The 21,874-nt window shown below is 30.0% G+C and overlaps 1 protein-coding gene across 1 annotated transcript; it reads right to left on the reverse strand.

Annotated features, from left to right (window-relative positions):
• Window positions 1-11,356: 11,356 nt before the first annotated feature.
• On the reverse strand, window positions 11,357-21,018 carry LOC142317751 (uncharacterized). The gene is made up of 2 exons (XM_075354299.1): window positions 20,368-21,018; window positions 11,357-11,518 (listed from the first exon to the last, which is right to left on the reverse strand). Exons 1-2 carry the CDS (start codon window positions 21,016-21,018, stop codon window positions 11,357-11,359), a joined length of 813 nt encoding a protein of 270 aa, XP_075210414.1.
• Window positions 21,019-21,874: the final 856 nt, after the last annotated feature.

Genomic DNA, 21,874 nt, shown 5'->3' on the forward strand with positions numbered 1-21,874 from the left:
ACTGACCATAAGAAATTAAATTGCAGCTTCTATTTTAATATTACTATGTTACAAAAACTATATAAAAAAGGCTTATTTAGATGTAATTATAAACAATTTCTTTTTTTTTATTACAGCTTCTTTTTAGCTTTTAAGCAGTGAAGGATAGCCAATTTTTTTCATTTTTTGTAAGATTAAACATTAGAAAAAAAAATACAATTATTTTAAACACTAACAACATAGTGACTGGTATGACATAAGAATAATTTTGCTAACTGTTATGTAATTAACAAGATTCTGTATCTGTCAGGTTCTGACTGTATTTATATTTTGCATTCAGTGAATAACAACAAAAATGATATTTTACACAAGAAAAACTCAAAATTTTTCTAGTCAAATCAATAAGTACATCAAATTTTATTCTAAGAGTTATTATTTGTTTATTTTTATGTGAAGTGTTACTGTGATTCTCTTGTGTATCAATTATTATAAAAAAGTTAGTATTATGTAATAATCGATAGATAATATACATATAGTTAGTGACTGATGTTTTATTATGAGTGCAACATTTTGAAATTGAATTTTTTTTTAACATTGTTCGGATAAATGCAGTACATTAAACAAAACAAAAAAAGACAAATTAACTATATAAAATACTTTGTGTGTTATATTGTGTTGTTTGTTGAATATTATAAAGTGTTATAAGATAATCTGGCGAACATTCTGCATAAAGTTAAATAACATTATATATGGAGGATGTTAAATACTCAGAAACAATAGTCCAGTCCGGTTGTGAAACTAATCGTATCGCCAGTGTCATCGCCTACAGTGTTATTGTACGATGTGATTTGTTACCATAACATTATACATAATTATATACATATATTTATATAACTATTGTGCAGTGTATCAAATTGTTTGTTTATTTACAGTAATGTACTGACAAATCATTCCAATTAATAGCATTCCAATGCATTACATATGATGTAAAAATTTGTACGGATGTATGTATGATTTGTTATGTATGTATTATGTTTTAATATAAAACAGCATTATTAGAATGCATTGGAGAATGTTTTCAAGTGTTATGAATGTTGTGTATTTATTTATACTATGCTAAATCGGAGCATATTAACAGATAAAATCACAGTGGTGGCTGCATTACTAGTTACTTACATGAAAAAAAGAAAAAAAACAGTAAAACAGATTTTAATGTAATAAAACACTTTTAAATTATAATATTGTTTTATTTTGCACAACTGATTGCATTAGGTTATTTTATAATATTTATAACAATTAAATGTATGGTTAAACAATTTTGTTACCAAAAATTATTAATAAAATTTTTATACAGGAGTAAGAAATACTGTAAATAACTAAGATATATTTGTAATCTTTTGCTTTTATTAAAATACTGTTAAAACATTGACTAAAATATAAATTGAAACAATTAAATGTAATGATTTTATCGCAGCTCTTTATTTAAAAATAAATAAACAATATATTTTAATTAATAATCTAACTAAATTAATTTTTTTGTTAATAAGACATTTATTTATTAATTTAATGTTGTGTTAAAAAGTTATATTTTTCAATATAAACTTATAAAAATCATAGCCCTATTGTCGGAGGATAAAGAATCTGTATCATATGTACTGTACTGAAAATTAAAACCATCAGCATTCATATAGTTTAAGTATAATTAAAATATGACTTATCCCATTTAAAAATTCAAGAAAAATTTATTTTCCTTCTGAAAGATTTGTAATTGGAGTTTCTGTTACTTTTGTTCTACTTTATTGCTGCTAGTCAATGAAGGAATTAACTTGAAACCTATTGGTAAGCTATGTAGCTAGAAACAATGTAGAGTGAACCACCTTCAGATCTGTTTTTAACTTAACTTAATACCTTCCCAACTCGTTGCAAAGTTTTATGGACATTTGAGTACTGAAAGTAAACTTTGCAGAACTTTATTATATCATTGTATTCTGTTTAGCTATAATCATATAAGATTTATTTGATAGTGTAAAATCAATTCTGTTTTATAAATGCATATTGTTAAAAAAAAAATCTAGCACACATGGCCTGAATTCATTTAAATATTAGTAGCGATTGCAAGTGAATATTTTGCCTAATTTGATTTGCAGAACTAACTTTATAAATGTTGATAATATTTTTTTTTGGCAAATTTTGCAATTAACTATAAGAAATGAATAAAAGGAACGAAACTTATTTAATTTATTGAACAAACAGTATCATCACACTGTAAAAGCTTTTGTGATGTTTAGCACAATTCATTATAGCATGAAATCTTTACATAAGAGGACATGAATAAATATCTGGCTCCATGACAATTTGCTGGCATGCTAGCAAATTCTTTTAGCCATTAATCAACAGCAAATGTATTCATAAATCTCACTTCTTATTTAGTATAAAAAATAATAATGATAAAATAAAACTAAAATTATATTATGCAGATAAATATCTATTAATAAACAAACACACATAATATTTCAGCAAAAAAATTCTAACTTAAAATTTTCAAATAAAATTATAGAAAAATATATCATAGTAAAACTCAGTATCATAATATAACACAAAAACTAGCCTTAAATGTTTCACAGTAACTTATAATTCAATACCATGCAGTCATCAGACTTGCCTACCATATTAAACCCCTAATAAAATAGCTAAATTGTCAGTGAAAATTAAATGAAGAGCTCTAAGATGACAAGTATTTCTATACCTGGTTAAAAATTGAATTCCTAAAGATGCCAAACAGTCATTAATTTTTCATGACGAAAAATGGCCTCAAATCAGTTTTTTTTTAAATCTGATAACCTTCTCTTACTCCTCTTGTTTTATTATTTTATTTTTTAATGAATTTTTGAGAATACATTAGAAAATAAAATTTTTAATAATAAAACTTATTTTAATATAATCACACTTTATAATATTTGTCATAAAATATATGATTAATTAGAAGTAGTAAATAATTAAACTATGTTTTTAATTAAAATGGAGTGAATGGTATTTAAATTATATAAGGAACAATGTATTAAAGACAATTTTTAATAATTAAAATATGATAATGATTTTAATTGGAAAGAAATGTGTACAGCTAGCTATATACTATTGTTTAATAGTTAATTAATTTTTGTTTAGGGTATACAGAAGAAAATATGAAATACATATTTTACACACATGAGCGCGCGCGCGCACACACACACACACACACACACACACACACACACATAGTACATAATAATGTGTAACTACTGATTCCTATTTTGTTTTCTTAGGTTACTTATTCATTAGGGCATTTATTGCTTTGAATTTAATGACAAACAAAATTACGAACTTGGAAATGAAACATTCATTAGTAATTTTATTATTTAGTGATAAATTCTTATGAAAATATTTAATAATGTAACAAATACTTAAAACTGAATAGAACACTGTTTATAGTTTATCCCTAAAAAAAAATACAAACGAGTAACAGAATTCTTTTCTGAGTTTATTGTTCAGTTTTCATATTTTTATATCCAGAGATCTCTTGGTTAATGATATTTATTAATGCCCATGAATACTGTAACGATCCTATTTGAACAAAATAACAATGTATGTAAATTTGACACATATACATAATATAATAATATTGTTAATAACTGTATTGTAGAGTGTATCACATATAATAAAATAAATTGGTGTATATAAAGTGCATACGCATACATGGTATATATATTTGTATTATGTACACATTATAATACTAACATAAGTTTTACAATAAATAAATATAATTGTTGGAAAAACGAATGCATGGAGTACTAATGTAAGCAGATGAATAATACAATCAAATCAAAAATAATTTGTTGTTTTTATATAGTAAACAATAATTTACTATTATAGTATTTTAAATAAAATAATAAAAAAAAAAAAATTATTACCACATATGTATAACAAGTTATTTTTAATAATAATGTTAAGTAATTATACAAATATATAAATATATATATATATACATATACATATATATGCATATATATACATACATTATATTTACTATATTGTGTAGAAAACTTAATTTAAAAAAAATATATAATAAAAAAAAAATAAATACTTAATGTTTGTAATAGATATTAAAAAAATGTTACGTTAATTTTGTAGAATGTCATATTTTATTTATCAGTTTTAGTTATTATTATTGTTATTATTATTACAATAATTAAAAAAAACAAACAATTCCATACAACAGCTAACCATAATACAAATAACCATCTGTTAACTATCCAACCAAAATGCAGTAGATTAGTACTCTCTCTCTCATCACCCTTGCTCCTCTCACTCTCTCTCTCTCTCTCTGTGTGTGTGTGTGTGTGTGTGTGCACAAATATGCATGCTTGTGTATGAATGAACAGACATAAAATTTAAAAAATGCAAAAATGATAAATCTTTTGAGATGTGGCAAGTATGCGTGCTAACAAAAACATATAATTGTTTTCTACTTGCTAAAAGTAATTATAGGTTTGTGTAAACTTCAGAGAAAAATGTAGTAAGGAATACACATCCCAATCATTTAAGCGTGCAAAAATTTTTTTTAGCATTGTTAACTAATATTGTTCTCAATGGAAAATTGAATTTAGGTAGAATGTAATCCGTCATTATTGATGTATGGTTACAAATCAGAATTTCGTTCATTTAAACAAACCTAAATAATAATTCTTAATGAGACTGTTGGAAAAATTATGAATCAGCATATGGACTAAAGTTGACTAATACTTTTAAAACTGTACATTATTAGTAATCTTTAAATTAGATTTGCCAAATTTCTGTTTCCTCTTGGAAATGCATTATTAAATATGCTGCTAATGGAAACCACTAACAACAAATTAGAGTTTGAAAGCGCTGTGCCTTCAAACTCAAGGTGATCTAACATCTATTATTTGATAACAAAATTATAATTGTAACTTTTTTCAGATAAACCTATACAGAATAATAAATGATTGTAAAGCAGTAATTTATGATTGTGAAGCAGTAGTGTGTTGAACTAGGTAAATTATAGAAGAGCATAAATTATTCCTTAACAAGAAAATATATTTCCCGGGAAGAACTATCCAAAAAGAAATTAAATCTTTCATAAGAAATTCTAAATCTATCAATTTTTTGTACACTTAATACTCTCGGTTTGAAATCAGTGACTGCTGTCCCACTCCCACTCCCTTATCCCTTATCCTCACAAAAAAATGCTGGTAAAAATAAGAATTAAAAGAAAATCATTTAGATGCCATCAACTTAAAAATATATTTACAGAAACATAAAAGTCAGTTAAAATTTTAAAAATAGTACCCACTATTTTTTAATAGTTAAAATAGTATCCACTCAACCAATTCTAATACAGTAAATAGGTTTCTGCTAATTTCTTACACAACTTTTAAGTCCAGCTTTTGAAATTACATTATGTAATCTATTTCTTATGATAAAATAGATTACATAATGAAATGAAATCCCAAAGATAGTAGATTCTTTTGCATAGATATGGTAAATAATTTTTACTAACAGCCCCCAGTGTAGCAGAAGAAGAAATTGGATAATAATACACAAAATCTTTACAGAGAATTATAAATTTATTTTCTGAATCTTGCCTGTTTACCAAACATTTTTTTTTAAACCTCTGAGATCACTGTTAGGTATTGCTTCAGAGGATGAGATGAATGACAATTTTTGTAGCGTGTGAAAATGCCATTCCTGACCAGGATTCAAACCTGGGAACTCCAGGTGAAAGGCTGAGACACTACCACTCACTCCTCGAAGGCTGGCTGTTTCCACACTGTTAATAAACTTAATACATCATTATAAATCACCAACCTTGTTGAGTTTGGATCAGAGTCAGTTGCATTAGATTCAGACAATGGACTTTTCTTTTTATATTTAAAAAAAATACAAATTTGCTGAATTTTGTAAGATTTACTTAATTCATTTCATTTTAGAAATGAACAAAAAATTTGACTATGGATAAACTGTCCCCATTGAAGTATCTTAATCAAATTATAAAGTTAAAAATACTTCATGAAAATATTAAAAATACTTCATTTAACAAGTTTTACAAGTAAATTTTTTTTAAATTTTCATGAAATTGATATGAACCTAGTGTCAGTCACAATAGTTCAGATGACAATTTGGTATCTTATTCATAAAAACGTTTTATAAAAACATTTTTTATAACTACAAAACTTTTAATAAATTATAAACTGAGACATATTTAATAAATATTATATTTTTAAAAGACATCAAAGTGTTTTCACTTGCCTTATGGCCATCTTCTTAGCATCAATAAATGGTTAATTGCAGATAATTTTTTTTTCTTTTTAGTTGTTTAGAACTATTTAGGGGGGAATGTGAGCACTCTAAATATATGTCTGCTTAACTAAAAGAAAACTGTTAGCAGTTACATGAGTGTGAACATCATTCACCGAAGATGACAATAAGAGCAACATGAGTTTTGAAAACATTAAATTAATTAAACTTTGTTCAGTGTCATTTTATTAAATCAACAGTTTTAAGAAATATACATTTTAAGTCCTTTTTCAGGTTTCTTTCTTTCTTATCACTCTTGATAAATTTTGAACAATTTTAGTTTGGAAAATACAATAAAATTTATTTTACATAAATATTTACGGTTTTTGTAATTATTTCGATATCACATTCCAAAATCCAAATATGCATGCGCGTACACATGTTTAAAAATACCTTATTTACTGAACTGGCTCATTTATTTACTTCCAAGCTGCAAATATGAGTTTTTATACCTTGAACACCGTCTTAATCATGCAACTAAGATGAATAATTTGAACCCATTTAACCTGAAAATTAGCATATCTATTCTGTTGTTATATAAATAAATAGAAGTGTAAAAAAAATCATCATTCTTCTGGAGTCAAGTTAAAAAATAAATAAAAAAGGAAAAAATAATACTTCATAATGTTATTCCATGGGATATACTTCTTCCATGAGTAACCTCTAAATTTATTCTGCATTAGATTATATTAAAGCAACATTATGAGTAATAAAAAGACCAGCTAGAGTATAAAACATGAATAAAAACAGTAGTATTATTCCTATTCTCTAAGCAAACATTGTTGGTTTCTTATAATTAGAAAAATTATTTTCATTTCTGAGTAAATATATACAGTATATGATGTAAATTTGAAAGCTGATCTTATTTACAGCATGGGTAAACACAGAGAGAGGGCACCCTTGCAAGAAAAAAGTACTTAAATGTTTGAATTTTGAATAATAAATGGATTTTTTTCATAAGAAACCTATAATACTTTTGTTATTTATATGATTCTTATAAGTCTACAACTGATTTTATTATTTGGAAACTGCAAGCTTATGTAGTATACCTCCACAACAATATTTATCCTAGGTATAAATATTTGTATATGTAAGTGGGAATTCAATGGAGTTTCCCACCACCTTTTCACAGGATATGTGGCAATATTCCTATCAGAAATATGTAATATTAAAATTATGAATGCAGAAGAAATCACTTTTTGTGATGTAGAAAAAAGGCCAAAATGAGAAAAGTTTCTTAAAATTTTGAACTCTCATATTTATCCATAGTGATCAGCCCAATTTCTGAGGAATTTTTTAGCTGTAAACATTTTCAGAAATTTGAAACAATGCCCTATTGAAAAAGTGCTCGAACAGAACCAGTTTTCAAATCATCCAGGTTAACAGATCAAACTGTAAAATTTGGTATTATAAAATCACAATTAAAAGAAATTTAATTTATTGGTAATTCAATGGTATTTTCAATTTATTTTATATTAAATAAAAAATACTAAGAAATTAAAATACTGATAATAAAAATTCTTGATTAGTCTCAAGTATTTAACAGTTTGATTTTTATGCTTTTTGTATTCTTTTAATAATAAATAGTTATTACATAAGTTCTTTCATTTCCTGAACAGCTTAAACAAACAAAATGTATGTTTAATCAGTTAGAAGAGTTTCCTACAAAAAAGTTGCCAGAGTACTGAAAACTAATGATAAAATGTGAATCTAATATATAAATGTGAAAGTTTGTGGCAGTTCTGTCCATTTCCAACAGCATCATGCAAGAATTAAATGACTAATTGCTTTCAAATTTTCAGGATACATTCTAGTTAACCCCAGAAAGGTTCCCCAGAAACCATATTCCATATTACTCAGAAACCACATAGCCACACCCTAGCTCCCTTGGGAATAAAGTTGTGGATTTTTCCTCTTGGATGACAATCTAATACTATTTTTGATTTCATTTTGACAAAAATGTCAAAAATTTCATTTTTTGACAAAAATAATTGACAATGTGTTTTGTAACATATCTGACTTTCAGTACTCTATCTTGGCCCCTTACCGAGATAGGATAATGGAAAGGGGACCCAAAAGGGATTTATTCTTCAACAGCAGTTGCTTCTATAAAGGAAACATTGGAAGAAAGAGAGCTTTTCAGGCATAAATAATTATTTATCAGTATTACTCTCAAAACCATGAGGATAATGAATACAGTAGGAGGTCCTGGCTGGACAGGAAGGGCTTGCTTCGCTTGCTCTACGAGCTAGTATTTTTACAAAACTTTCCTGAACCAGAATGTACAAAATATTATACTTACTGGCTGATTCATAGCGTTGACTTCAGGTAACATCATATAAAGCTTTAGCTGATTGACTGAATAATTCAAGGATTAAGGAAAAGAGAAACTGGAAAAATAGAGGTGGGACATTTAAATTACTGATAATTCAAAACTTCCTTCAACATATCCAGATACTAATGTCTCTGTACATGAAACTACATGATGTTCTTCACTAATTGCTCATGGAAAGTAACACGACAACTACAGTTATAGCAGAAATGAGCAACAACATTATCACCTCTCAAATTTATTTTTGGATCAGTGATTAGCAGTAGACATAAGAGGATGAATTAGGTATGTGGTCCAAATAGTCAAGGTTTTACGAGCTCATATATTTTATAGAAAATAACTACTACATTATAACAATAATCATATGTTATTATCAACTGTATAACATTAATTGAAATTACTGGCTTAGTGCTGGTTGACCAATTATTTCGACATATAAATGCACATTGTTCAGGGATATTTTCCAAAAATAAAATAACAATTATTTTCTGAATTTCAGTAGACCCTGTAGTACTAAAATAATAAACTTAATCTTATTAAGTATGCAAATTAAAGAAATATCTGCTACAATAACCTTAGAGCCTGATTAAAAATTGCACCAAAAAAATATACAGAAAAGAAAAGTAAAATTTTAATTTTTCATAATAAACTATTCTGAATAAAAATACAAATCCTAATTAGTCACAAATGTAGGTATGCAATTTCTGCCATAAAATTGGAAAAATAAAATTCTTTATGCAATGTCTAAAGAAATTTATATTGACTGTAAATAAAATAAACTTACCAAGAAATTCAAACTTAAATGTAATAGCTGTCATAGTTATTATACAAGCCAGACAAATTGGATATTTCCTTCAAAATTAGCAAATAAAACTAACGACTTACCATAATTAAGAATTTTTTTCTGATCCTTTTTCAAACATAAATCATACATATAAACATGAAAATACAACATATGAAAAAGCAAACGGCTAAAAGTAGCAGACCGTTATGACATCTATAAACATAATATCTCCAATAAATATCAATACAAATTCTACACATTGTTTGCTCATACATTATTTAATAAAAAAATTTCAATTTTACCACTTCTTATTTCATTTTTGTCCATTCCTAATAACAAACCCATTTCATATCACTCAAGCGACTGCAGAAGGCAAAAAAAAACCTCAAAATATAGTTCCTTGTATAAAATAGTAATGAAAAGCATCTATTATAAAAAGAAAGACTCAGTATCGGTATACATACCAAAAGATTACTAAGTAGTGTGCATGTGTTAACCAAACCTGGTGATATATTTTTAAAGTGTGAATTATAAAGTTAGTGTGTGATAAAAGATCTGAACCCAAAAATTCACTCTAGAGAAATATTTGTGACATAGCACACAGTAAGTGAAAAAATAATGTAGCGAACAGTCATCTATAGAAAAGGATCAGTAAGTTCTGCATTTAGCAATCATACTTCATCAACACAATAAAAATAATCAAAACTTGCTATTGCTCTCTTGTAAAAAAATAATAAATAAGCAGCAACCAATAAAAGAGTAATTCCTTATGTTTAAACATGAACAGGTTTATTTATTTAAACACATGTACAAAAACATGTTTATTAAAAATTATTATCCAAAATTTTTTTTTACAAGATTCCAGTCCTTTGTTATGCAAGTAGTAGTATTATTACATGTTAACATGTTAAGTAAAACAGATCACATGCCATCTGCTTGAGTGATTTATATTAGTCAGTAAACTGTGTCTTTTTCTTCTTCTCATTGTAGATTTATTTGACTGAAATTAGTTTTGCATCCACTTTTGAATGTATAAGGGCATAATTGAAAAACAAGAGAGAAATAAAGAGAGAGAATGTAAGAGACAAACATTTGTTTTCATGAGTAAATATTTAGAATGCAAAATTTCATTTATATATTTGGTGATGACACACACACACACACACACACACACACACACACACAGAGAGAGAGAGAGAGAGAGAGAGAGAGAGAGAAAGTATAAAAGTATTATTACTAAACATTTTTCACGAATTAACATTGCAACTTATTCTAAATACTGTACGTAAATGAACTGTAACATATTTAAAATACTTATTAACATTTAGAAAATGAAAATGTTATGCATAATCTGATAAGAACCAATAATTCTGAACATAGATTAATACACGCTGACAGTTTAACAAAAGGTTGAGTGAATTAATTAAATATAAAATGACAAACGCAGTAAATAATCCCATTTAAAATAGAAAAAAAAGTATGTTCTAGATTATAAAGAATTTATCATAATAATAACCAAAAATAAATTCTAATTATATACATATTATGGTAGTATTATTTTTATTTTATTATTAAAATTTTATATGTTAGAAATTAAACAAAATATATAAATAAAATAAGCACATAATTTGTTAATAATCATCATTTATACATATTATACTATACACCATAAAACAAAAGTTGGAAATGAGGGTAGTAATAATAATAATAATAATGATAATAATAATAATACTATTTTCGTTTTTAAAAATTATTATTTTGACTCTTAATAATAATAATAATACAAATAAATAAGTTGTGTTCAAACACAATGCACAACTTTTTAAATTTACATTAATAAATTGTGATAAGGTTATAAAATAAAATCTGTTTGTTATATTATATGTTTACCTCAATGAAATCCTTCATTACTGAATTAAACAATTAACATTAACTGTAAATAACTTAGATTGTAAATCCAATGAACTCTTATTTTTATTTTTCAATGATGGTGATGGTGGTGATGATGGTGGTGGTGGTGGTGGTGGTGATGGTGATGATGATAATAGTGTTGGTAAATGAAATGTATGCTTGAAATTATACAGATGACAGATCCTATCACATGGATTAGAAATACAATATTGTCATTGCTCATTATAAGATACTGTATTATTATATATACATATATATAGAATATTATTGTTTATTGAAATGAGTTTTTATCTATCTCTACCTTTTTTCTTATAATAAACTGATTGCTATTACTGAAAATGAACCATTTTAAAAATATCATGGGTGCAAGATGTGTGATTGTGTGTACGTGAGAGAGATGGAGAGATAAAATAAGATCTTTCCAAATTTAACATAGTTACAATAGTAACTTTCATTATTTAATTTCTATTTTCTAATTTTTTTAAGCAACAGATTAATTTTTAAATACCATTAGTAACGTTAAAGGTTCTTCTGAACAGTAAGAGAATTTTTAATTATTAACTAACTTACAATTTCATGACATCGTTAGATGTAAGTCATTATTAATAGCAGATACGTTAGTTTCAGAATTTTAGAATTTACATTTACTTATTTTCAAAATTTAGTTTTAAAAATCAACACAAAAAAGTTGATAATTAAAAATGATGTACATAAAAGTAGATTAACATAACTGACTGTTTAACTAAAGGCTGGGTGAATTAATTGAAAATAAAATAACATAAACACAATAAAAATCCCATTTAAAACAGAGAAAAAATATTATCTAGATAATGAAGTATTTATAGTAATGATGATGATGATAAAAATAATTTAAAAAAACAGTTTTAAAAATTGTATACATATTATGGTAATATTATTTTTATTTTATTAAAATTTATGCTAGGAATTAAATGAAATATACAACAAGAAAAAACAAAAAACAGAATTAGAATTATTAAAATTAGAATGTCTTTGTTGTTAAACAAATTCTTTTCTGGGTAGAATTCATGAAATTATGGAATACCTAAAATCTATATATAAAAATTGATGAAATCACACTATTTTGAATGAACTACAATACAGATTATTCATAAAAAAATTAAATTGATTCATGCAAAATTAAATTACCTAATTGAAAAAATACTTTTCCACATTATACTAAATCCTCTTCTGCTGTTGAGCAATAATAGCTGAGAGGCCTTTGATGAGGCCAAACTTTTTATGAAGTCATCAATCAGTTGACTTTTTTGATGCTATTCTGCTTTCTGCTCTAATCTTTTAACATACTTATACATCCTATTCCTTAATTATCTGTTTAATTTTCCAACCCTTGTCTTCCTCTACAGTTTTTACCTTCTATACATCTCTCTAGCATCAAATTAGCCAAACCTGGATGTTGTAATAAATTCCACTGGTTTATCACTTCAAGATTTTGCCACTAATTTCCTTCCTTTCCTATTCAATAGAATTTAAAATGAAGACCTTTTTGTTTCTAAACATTTTCAGGAATTTCTTTTCAGTTTTTAGATCTGTTTGGTAGTATCTAACTTCCTTTTGGTATGAAAACTCTCCATACTTGTGCTAGTCTGATCATTATAGATATGGCTTCTACTTTTGAGCTATCTCAAGTTAATAAGTCACGTAATGTTACCCTTGATTTGGTATTCAGCTCAAGCTCCTCTCTTTATGCGTTACCGGCTCTCAATCTTGTTCTACCTGAGGAATCTGCTCATCTTCCAATTTACTGTAATCTTTTGCTCTCTAAACCGCAGCTTAGTGTTCGGCATGTTGTGCTTGATTTTCGTTGTAATGTTGACAAGATTTTTAGCACACTGAATTATAAACTTGGCCCTGTTGTATTCCATATACTCAATGTTTTGGATAATTTCAATCACTTAATAGACATTTTGCGCAGCATTGTACTTAAGTACACTCCTATGAAGAAAACCCGTAAACAATGATTTCCTTGCTGGTTCTCTGCTGAACTTAGATAGAAAGTCATTCAAAAGAGATTTAAAACTTCTTTTGATCTCAATGATTACTTTGAATTTTATCGACTGCGATCAGTGTGCAAGCAGCTGACCTTTAAGTATTATGTTGAATACATCTCCCACATTAACAGCACTATCCCTCTGAATATCAGATCTTTTTGGAGCTTCTTTGATAGCTTCTTTGATTTCTCAAGTTCTGAAGAAATTTGCTACCTCGGCGGCAGATTTGAGTCTTCCCTTGTTGGTATCTGCAATCCATTTGACAACTTTTTCTCCTCTATATACGCTCAAGACGATGCTCATACTGCTAATTACCTGTTTGAAACTTCTTTAAATCTCTCTGGGTGTGTGCTGGATAAGACTGATGTTGAGCAAAAATTATCCTCTCTTGATCCATATAAAGGTTCGGGGCCAGATGAAATACTGCCACTCGTTCTCAAATGGTGTAGTAAACTACTTGTACCTCAACTTACAATAGTTCTTAATAGACTTTTAGAACTTGGAGTCTTCCTAGATACACTCAAGACCAGTTATCCAGTTCCTATTCATAAATCTTCTGATTTTGCTGATGTACGTAACTACCAACCCATTGCTATTGTGCCAGCCTTGGGTAAGGTTTTTTTAGTCTCTCGTGCTCGATTATATTAGTTTCCACTGTGCTGGTATCATGAAGCAACAGCAGCATGGTTTTACTCGTGATAGAACTACCACTACAAACTGATCTTTACGAAGACTATATTCATTCCTCTTTCAGAGAAGGTAGGCAGATTGATAATGTTTACATTGACTACTCTGAGGCATTTGACATGGTCAGCCTTAGACATCTCCTTGCTAAATTAAAAGCTTATGGCATCTTGGACAGTCTTCTTCGATGGTTTCACTTCTATCTTGCTGACCAGACACTCACTGTTAAATTTTGTGGTGTTTTTCACGAGATTTTGTTGCAACATTCGGAGCTCCACACGGCTCTCGCATGGGATCTTTCTTTTTTGAATAATATTGTGGACTGCATCAATGTTGAGTGCCTGTTGTTTGCCGATGACATTAAGATCTACACTTCTGTCTCCTCAGTGGATTATTACCATCGGCTTCAGCACTGTATCCCTAAAATTGGAGAATGTTGTACACTGAATTGTATGAGGATTAATGCTGCCAAGTGCGTTGTAGTTTTTATACTGTTAGATTGAGCGAATCCTGTTATGATTTACTGTATCTGGTCTTCTGAATAAGTAATTTTTACTGATTTATTTGTTTTTTTTTAATCCATCTTGTTCTTTATAATTCATATATATATTGTATTTTTGTGTATTGGCGTATGTCATTAAGAAATAAAAAACTATTCGTAACATCGACCCAGAGTATCATCTCCGTAGGCTTGTTTCAAAAGTTGAAACGTTTCTTCTGTGAAAATTTTCCCCAGTTCCACGCAAAATTTTACTTTGTATTGTTGCTCCCGAAAATCGCACATTATAAAATTCGCTACTAACTCTTAAATAACAATAACACGAAAACTCAACGAGATATCAAGAATCCAAGAACATGTGGTTATAGAGGAGGTTATGCGGAACACAATGCTGCCAATTCACTTCACTAAATATCTCCATTGGTGCGTAATTGAAAATGTTCGGTTATTTTCTAAACAGATTTTGTATATTATCACTTTTTTTCAATTTAATAATGTTTTAACAGTCTCATTTATTGTCACTCATTAAAATGACACCATGGTTAATAAATTAATGTTCTGTGATAGGAAATTTATATAATAATAAACTGTCTTCGGAGTAGAAATGTCATGTACATTTCCCAGTACCTGCAGAATAAATAACCCAGACCTTACCTGTCTTGAGATAAATTCAAGTTTATCTCAGCTATATATTTAGCAGATTTCATATCAGCTTAAGAATGAAGGCTAGGATTTAAAATAAAGCCTAAGAATTTACTGCTACTTATTTCAGCTACATTGTAAACCTTAGTATCTGATGTGTTTGACGATCAGTTGAATTACATGACATTTGTTCATTTTGTTTTTTTTTATTAACACTTATTTTTTTATAGTCAATAAAACCATTTTATGAGTTTCTAAAGGTTTCACCAATATATCTTTGGAACGAAGGAAATGATTAAAAAGAAGCAAATTACAATAAACTACACATTTTCTTGAATTCAGTATCATAAAAAGCAACCAGAGAATAGACACTTGCAAAATAAATATGAAAACCAAAAGTGATACAAAGCACCTCAAAACAACCACACACAATCTGCTTTTAGAACAACTATCCACTGATTATTTCATACACTCATGTCATTTCATCGCACAATAAAACACTCAAAACAAATTAAATTATCAGTCGTACATTATAACGAATGAATAGATGCAAATAAAATGCAACACATTTTTTGACCACATGCTAAATATACTTCTGCCTAAAAAAAAAGAATAAAAATCATTCGCAGTAACATCAACTTATGTCAAGATAGACAGCAATATCAGTTGTCACTGAAATTGGCACAAAAATGACTTAAAGCAAATATTTAACAAATAATGAATAATGGCATATGTTTAGAAAACATATTTATTTCTTTGATCGGTTTTGCAGCTAAAAAGCTGATAGTTTTAAATTTGTTTTAATAGTTATTACACAGAGTGCGGCAGAACTGACCAAGCTGTTAGGATGGGTCAATACTCGGCCAGCGGTGGGGGTAGACAGGTGCACGTGGTTTCCCTCTGTTCCGTCTTGTTCACAGAACTTATAGATCACAAAACAACCGACCTGTGATCACGACGCAAAGAGCTTTTCGGCGATGATTCAACATTCCGTGCAACAATGCCGTAACTAATGTAAACACAGTTCGGTCATGGGTTAGCCAGTTGGAGAAAACTGGTCACATTAAGAAAAGATACATATGGCCGACGCAATTCCATCAGAACACCAGAAAATGTGCAACTGGTTCTCACCAGCTGCACATTTTCTGGCGTCTTCTGCTCGGAGGAATGTTGTTGCCTTGGAAATTTTTGCTTTGCTTGGTTGATCTCCCGCCACCAGCCCATTCGATTGCCCTAAAGCATAAGACCGAATGTCTGTGCTATAAACGGCCTTGAACAATACAAACAGCCACCATTATTCTAACATAGCCCCCAGAGCTTACCAACAGCGTGAGCGGACTAGACTAAGCGCGGTGTCATACACCACCAGCTTACGTGTCCCAACCGCTCACTTGTTACATATTTTCTAAAATGGGTAGACGCACCCCGTCAACTACGAAAAACAAATTTTTTATGACATTCATAAATAAAATTTATTCGTCTAGGCAGCAATTCACTGCCACGCCTAGGTCGCTGAATGCCAGCAAGTACCTGTCCACCATTTTATAGCGCTTCGAGCCATAATAATTGGCTGGTGGTCAGCCATACTCAGAGTTGGCTTCCCATGGCAATGCGGTAAGAGTCTTTCGCTTAAATAAACTACGGATGCCTCTTGAACAAAGCAATCCCATCAAGGAACTCCCACACGGTCCGACAATGCGGCTCTCACCACATTAAATCGCCGCTTGTGAGTCGCCAATTTTCTCCTTGACCTGTAAGTTCCAGGGTGGCCTGGTCTCTGACCCCGCCAAGAGCAGGGCAGTCAAACATCATTTGAGTAGACCTCCCCGCAGACGCACATCTCATCAGCTGCCAGGCGGAACCGAAACAGATATTGGTTCAATTGCCTTGGAGGTGTCAGACCCCAGTTTTAGGAAAATTCTGCATTTATATTTCAATTTTCAACCCTTTAAAATAATGATGTCTCAAGAATTGAGCTCAGCAGACAACACCAACCGCCAAAATGTGTATTGGACAGCTCCAAGGCAGTTTTTTTCAGTAGCGACGAGGCATATTTTGCATATTCACAGCTGCACAGGTGCAGCTGTGAATATGCAAAATTTCCACTACTGGGCTTATAATAACACCCGAATTATTTACGAAAGACCGTAACATCCCTCTAAATTAACAGTGTGGTGTGCCGTATCACAATTTGGCGTGATAAGCTCGTACTTCTTTGAGAAGGACCGCGTGACTATGACCGTGAATTCCGATTGTTGTCTCAATATTAAAAAATTTTCTTCTGCCCAGAATGAAAGAAATTATTGAAGAAAAAAGATTGGGAGACTTGTGGTTCTAACAGGATGGAGTTACAATTCACACAGCCCGAAATTCACTCAATATTTGGAGAGAAAGTTTTCCCGAACGTCTGATCTCTCGCAGGGGTGACGTGAGGTGGCTTGCGCCCTCACTCGATTTGAGCATTTGTGATTTTTTTCTTTGGGGATATCTGAAGAAAAATGTGTTTAAATGTCGCCCAGTGGAGAAACTGAAATCCACAGCCAGCCAAAATTAGTTTACTATTAAAATCTAATCTTTTTCAACGGAAATTATTTTGTAATGTATTTTATCTACTTTAAAACTATCCTGATGTGATAATTTACATATCTACCAGATATTTCCATTTCCTCTTTGAAGCTATGTTGTATTTTATTTTTTGAATTATTAACCATTTCCTTTTCTTTTTGAGTTTTAGCCTGCCACATTTTGATAGGAATTTTATTTGCAAGCTTATTTTCCATAAACATCTACCTTGGTAGTTGAACATTCTTTTTTGAATGTGTACAGTGATATTCTAGTAATTTCCCGCTCCATATAAAAAAAATCTGAAAATTAAGCAAACACAATAAACTAACCTTAGACAAGAGAAATTAGAAAACAAGTTGCACGACTTACTTTTTTGCGCTACAAAATTATAACAAAACAATTAATAAAATAAATGAATAAAAAGAGTTGTCTGATGAGAGTAGATGCCTGATCCTGATCTCCCGATGCATGACAGGGCACTCAACTGAAGTTTTAAAATAATTTTCCTTCATTATTTTACCAAAAAAAATTTTTTTCTAATTTGGGTGTAACTATTTGAGCTCACATAATCAACTGTTACTGTCCCTCCCTTGTCAGCAAACGCACCTAGAAGTGCTTACATAATATTTGACTCTCCTCCAAAAATCATAAGCATGATTTTCATCATAAATTTTATATTAGTTGTTTTTTCACTTATATTTTCATTCCGTATTAGATGTGGCATTAATTTTTAATCACCCGCAATAAGGGGGTTTTTCAATCATTAAGCGTGTGTTTGTTATTAACATACTGAAGTTGAAGTTCAATCCTTTCAATTAATTTCTACATTAACTGTTCAATTGACTGTACTACACAATGACTATACTATGGAACTACAAAATTGATTGCAGTTTTAGAAAATGTAGCAGTCTTCCATTTCCATTTTATAAAATGGCAACTGTGTGCGAAAAATTTTTTTTCTGAAATAAGTTACTGATGAGACAAGGATCTTTTCAATATAAAAAATCATGGGCCGACAAGCCCCAAAAAGTTTTCAAAAACCTTTCCAAAGTTAAGAGTATGTTAAAAAACTGCCTAATTTCTTATTAAGTAATAAATATTTAATTTTGTAATTTTTTACAAAATATTCTAAAACTAATTATTAGAATTAAATGTACGTACCTTTTAATCCCTCAATGCAAAATTTTAAGTCAATTGCTCAATTACATTGAGCAATTGACTTAAAATTCAACAGGAAACAATGAACAATAAAAAATAACTAGTTGCTCACTTCGATGCTTTGTCATGACTGAATTAAAAATCACTTAGCATTAACCAGAGATGAATCATCCAACTGAAACTACGACTTCCTGATGAAATAGGCTTTTATCTGCTGGAATATATCAGTATTGCCAATGTTTTGGCAAGTTTAGTTTTTTTACTTCTGGGCAGCTATTCCGTACAAATGCTCCACTGATGCCGTCCTCACATCTTACCAGAGCTAAGGGAGTTCATTATTGAAGAAAACAACATACTTTGTGATATTCTGTGAACAAGTTGTACAAAGCTTCAGAGATTATCTCCAATAGTGTGTTGCTGCTAACAAGCATCATCTTGAGGACATTATTTTCAAAAGTTAATGATTATTAAATGGTATGAATTGCTAATTTGGAAAATAAAAACATTTTTTTGCTATAGACCCCATTACTTTTTTGTAACTTCTCAAAACTGCTTAATCGTTTTTGTCACACCTGTATGTTCATACAGCCAATATGTGTATAAGCTATTTCATAAATTACTTTCTAATTTAAGCAGATACATGCATAGGCAGAAATTCCTATCGTACAAACTTAAATTATAGACTTTGTAGGGGTAGGTCCCAAATATTAAATTGAATTAACACAACGAACTGTATGTATAAACTGATTTACTACAAAAAAAACACTGAACACCTGAATTATTTATATACTGACTTGGATTGATTATAAACTACATGAATTGAATATAAACTGTTATTATATTACATAATGTTATTATATAACGTAATTAATGCACAAAAATGACTTTGTTCATAGAAAAAGTATACTGAATGAATAGTGGACTGTAATACTGAATGCGCAGCCGTCGGCAACCGGAGCACGACGACGATTGAATAGTATGCCTTGCTCCCAACAGAGCGAGGCAAACACATGTATCGTATATGAGCGGGAATATAAAACGCGTCGAAAACGCAACATACGCCCACCTTGAAAACATCAGTTTTCAACATAAACAAAAATAAGTACAAAAAATCAAAATACAATGAATAAACTTAAACAATGAAATTAATACATCTTAAACAAATAAGTTAATGAATAGCTGTAAATGGAATGAATACTAAATTTAAAGTCATTTAAGATTTTAATCAATTTTATGATTGTCCCTATTATTTTCCGTGTCGATTGGCAAAACACACAGTTTTACAACACTTCTTGATTTTCTGTTTACAAAAAATCTGATTTTCAGTTTTCTCAGTAACTACTCGCACTTTCCCGTCCTTCCCAGGAAAAACTTCTATAATACGGCCTAATTTCCAGGCCATTGGAGGAGTATTGTCCTCTTTCATTACCACAAGCATACCTGGTTTTACATTCTGTGAGGTCTTCCTCCACTTTACCCTTGCTTGAAGTTCAGACATGAATTCCTGTTGCCATCTCTGCCAAAAGTGTTGAGTTAATTGGCAGATGCGTTGCCATCTATCAAGTCTGTGGACGTTGAGTTGAGATACATCTTTTTCTGGAACTGCTTGTAGTGGTTCGCCTATTAGAAAATGACCTGGAGTCAAGGGATTACGATCGGAAGGATCAGAGGATAAAGGAGTCAGCGGTCGGGAATTCAAACAACCTTCTATCTTGCATAAAACTGTACTTAATTCCTCGTAGGTTAAGTTTGTCTTACCTACGACCCTAACCAGATGATGTTTGACGGATTTTACACCCGCTTCCCACAATCCGCCAAAGTGAGGTGATCGAGGCGGAATGAAGTTCCACTGAATATTATTTTTGCTGGCGGATTGTGCAACAGTATCTTGATGGTCTTTTGATGACAGTAAGACATATATGTCTCGTAATTTATTTCTAGCTCCGATGAAGTTCTTTGCATTATCTGAAAAAATCTGAATGCAGTTGCCTCTTCGTGATGTAAATCTTGATAATGCTGCCAGGAATGATTTTGTAGTTAACTCCTGCACCAGCTCCAGGTGAATAGCTCGTGTGCTCATGCAGACAAAAACTGAAATGTAACCTGTACCAGTTTTTGCTCCTCGACGATGACTTTGAAGGATTTCCACAGGTCCACAGTAATTAACGCCAACATGCAGAAACGGTCGAAGCTGTTGAACTCGACTGGGGGGGGGGGGGGGGGGGAATTGCCCCATAATCTGTTCAGTTGCCCTTGGTTTGTTTCTGAAGCACGTAATGCAATCGTGTATTATCTTTCTGGCAAGCCTTCATCCGTTAAGAGGCCAAAAGTTTTGTCGTATTGATGCCAACACAGCTTGAGGTCCGACATGTAACAATCTTTCATGTTCTTGTTTCAAGATCAATCTTGTGATAGGATTGTTTGATGGTAGTAACAGAGGATGCTTCTGGTCGTAACAAAGCATCGATTTTTCTAATCTTCCGCCCACCCTGAGAAGTTGGTCTTTATCTAAAAAAGGACTAATTTGTATTAATTTACTATTTGAGTTAAGTTCCTTTGTTTTCTGAAGACGATCGATTTCGTCACCAAAATTTTCAGTCTGAATTATGTACACAATTTTGTATAACGTATTATGCAATTACTTAACTGTTAAACATCCAGAAAGACGATATTGATTGTCCTTTAGTCTACAATTGTTGACAAACCTTAGCGTGCAAGCAATGACACGTTGTAATTTATGAAATGATGAATACTTATAAATAAAATTGTTATTATCAATTGAAACAAAGACACGTAGTTGTGATTTATATTCTGGAAGCTCCTCTTCCGGAAGTAACTGAAGATCCTGTAGGCTATTCCAAGTGCAATCTTTTAATAGCCAATGTGGTCCCTTCCACCACAACGATGTATTCATCAGTTGGTCAGCGTTAATACCT

This window comes from Lycorma delicatula, chromosome 1 (genome assembly GCF_047948215.1).
Source record: "Lycorma delicatula isolate Av1 chromosome 1, ASM4794821v1, whole genome shotgun sequence".
NCBI classification, from domain to species: Eukaryota; Metazoa; Arthropoda; class Insecta; order Hemiptera; family Fulgoridae; genus Lycorma; species Lycorma delicatula.

Bases quoted from the DNA above. Each gene is read 5' to 3' on its own strand.
- LOC142317751 (XM_075354299.1), bottom strand. From the start codon at position 21,018: ATGAGCACACGAGCTATTCACCTGGAGCTGGTGCAGGAGTTAACTACA. The intron at 11,519-20,367 runs GTAATGAAAGAG...TATAATTTCAAG, and splicing joins TAAAACCAGGTATGCTTGTG to CATACATTTCATTTACCAAC.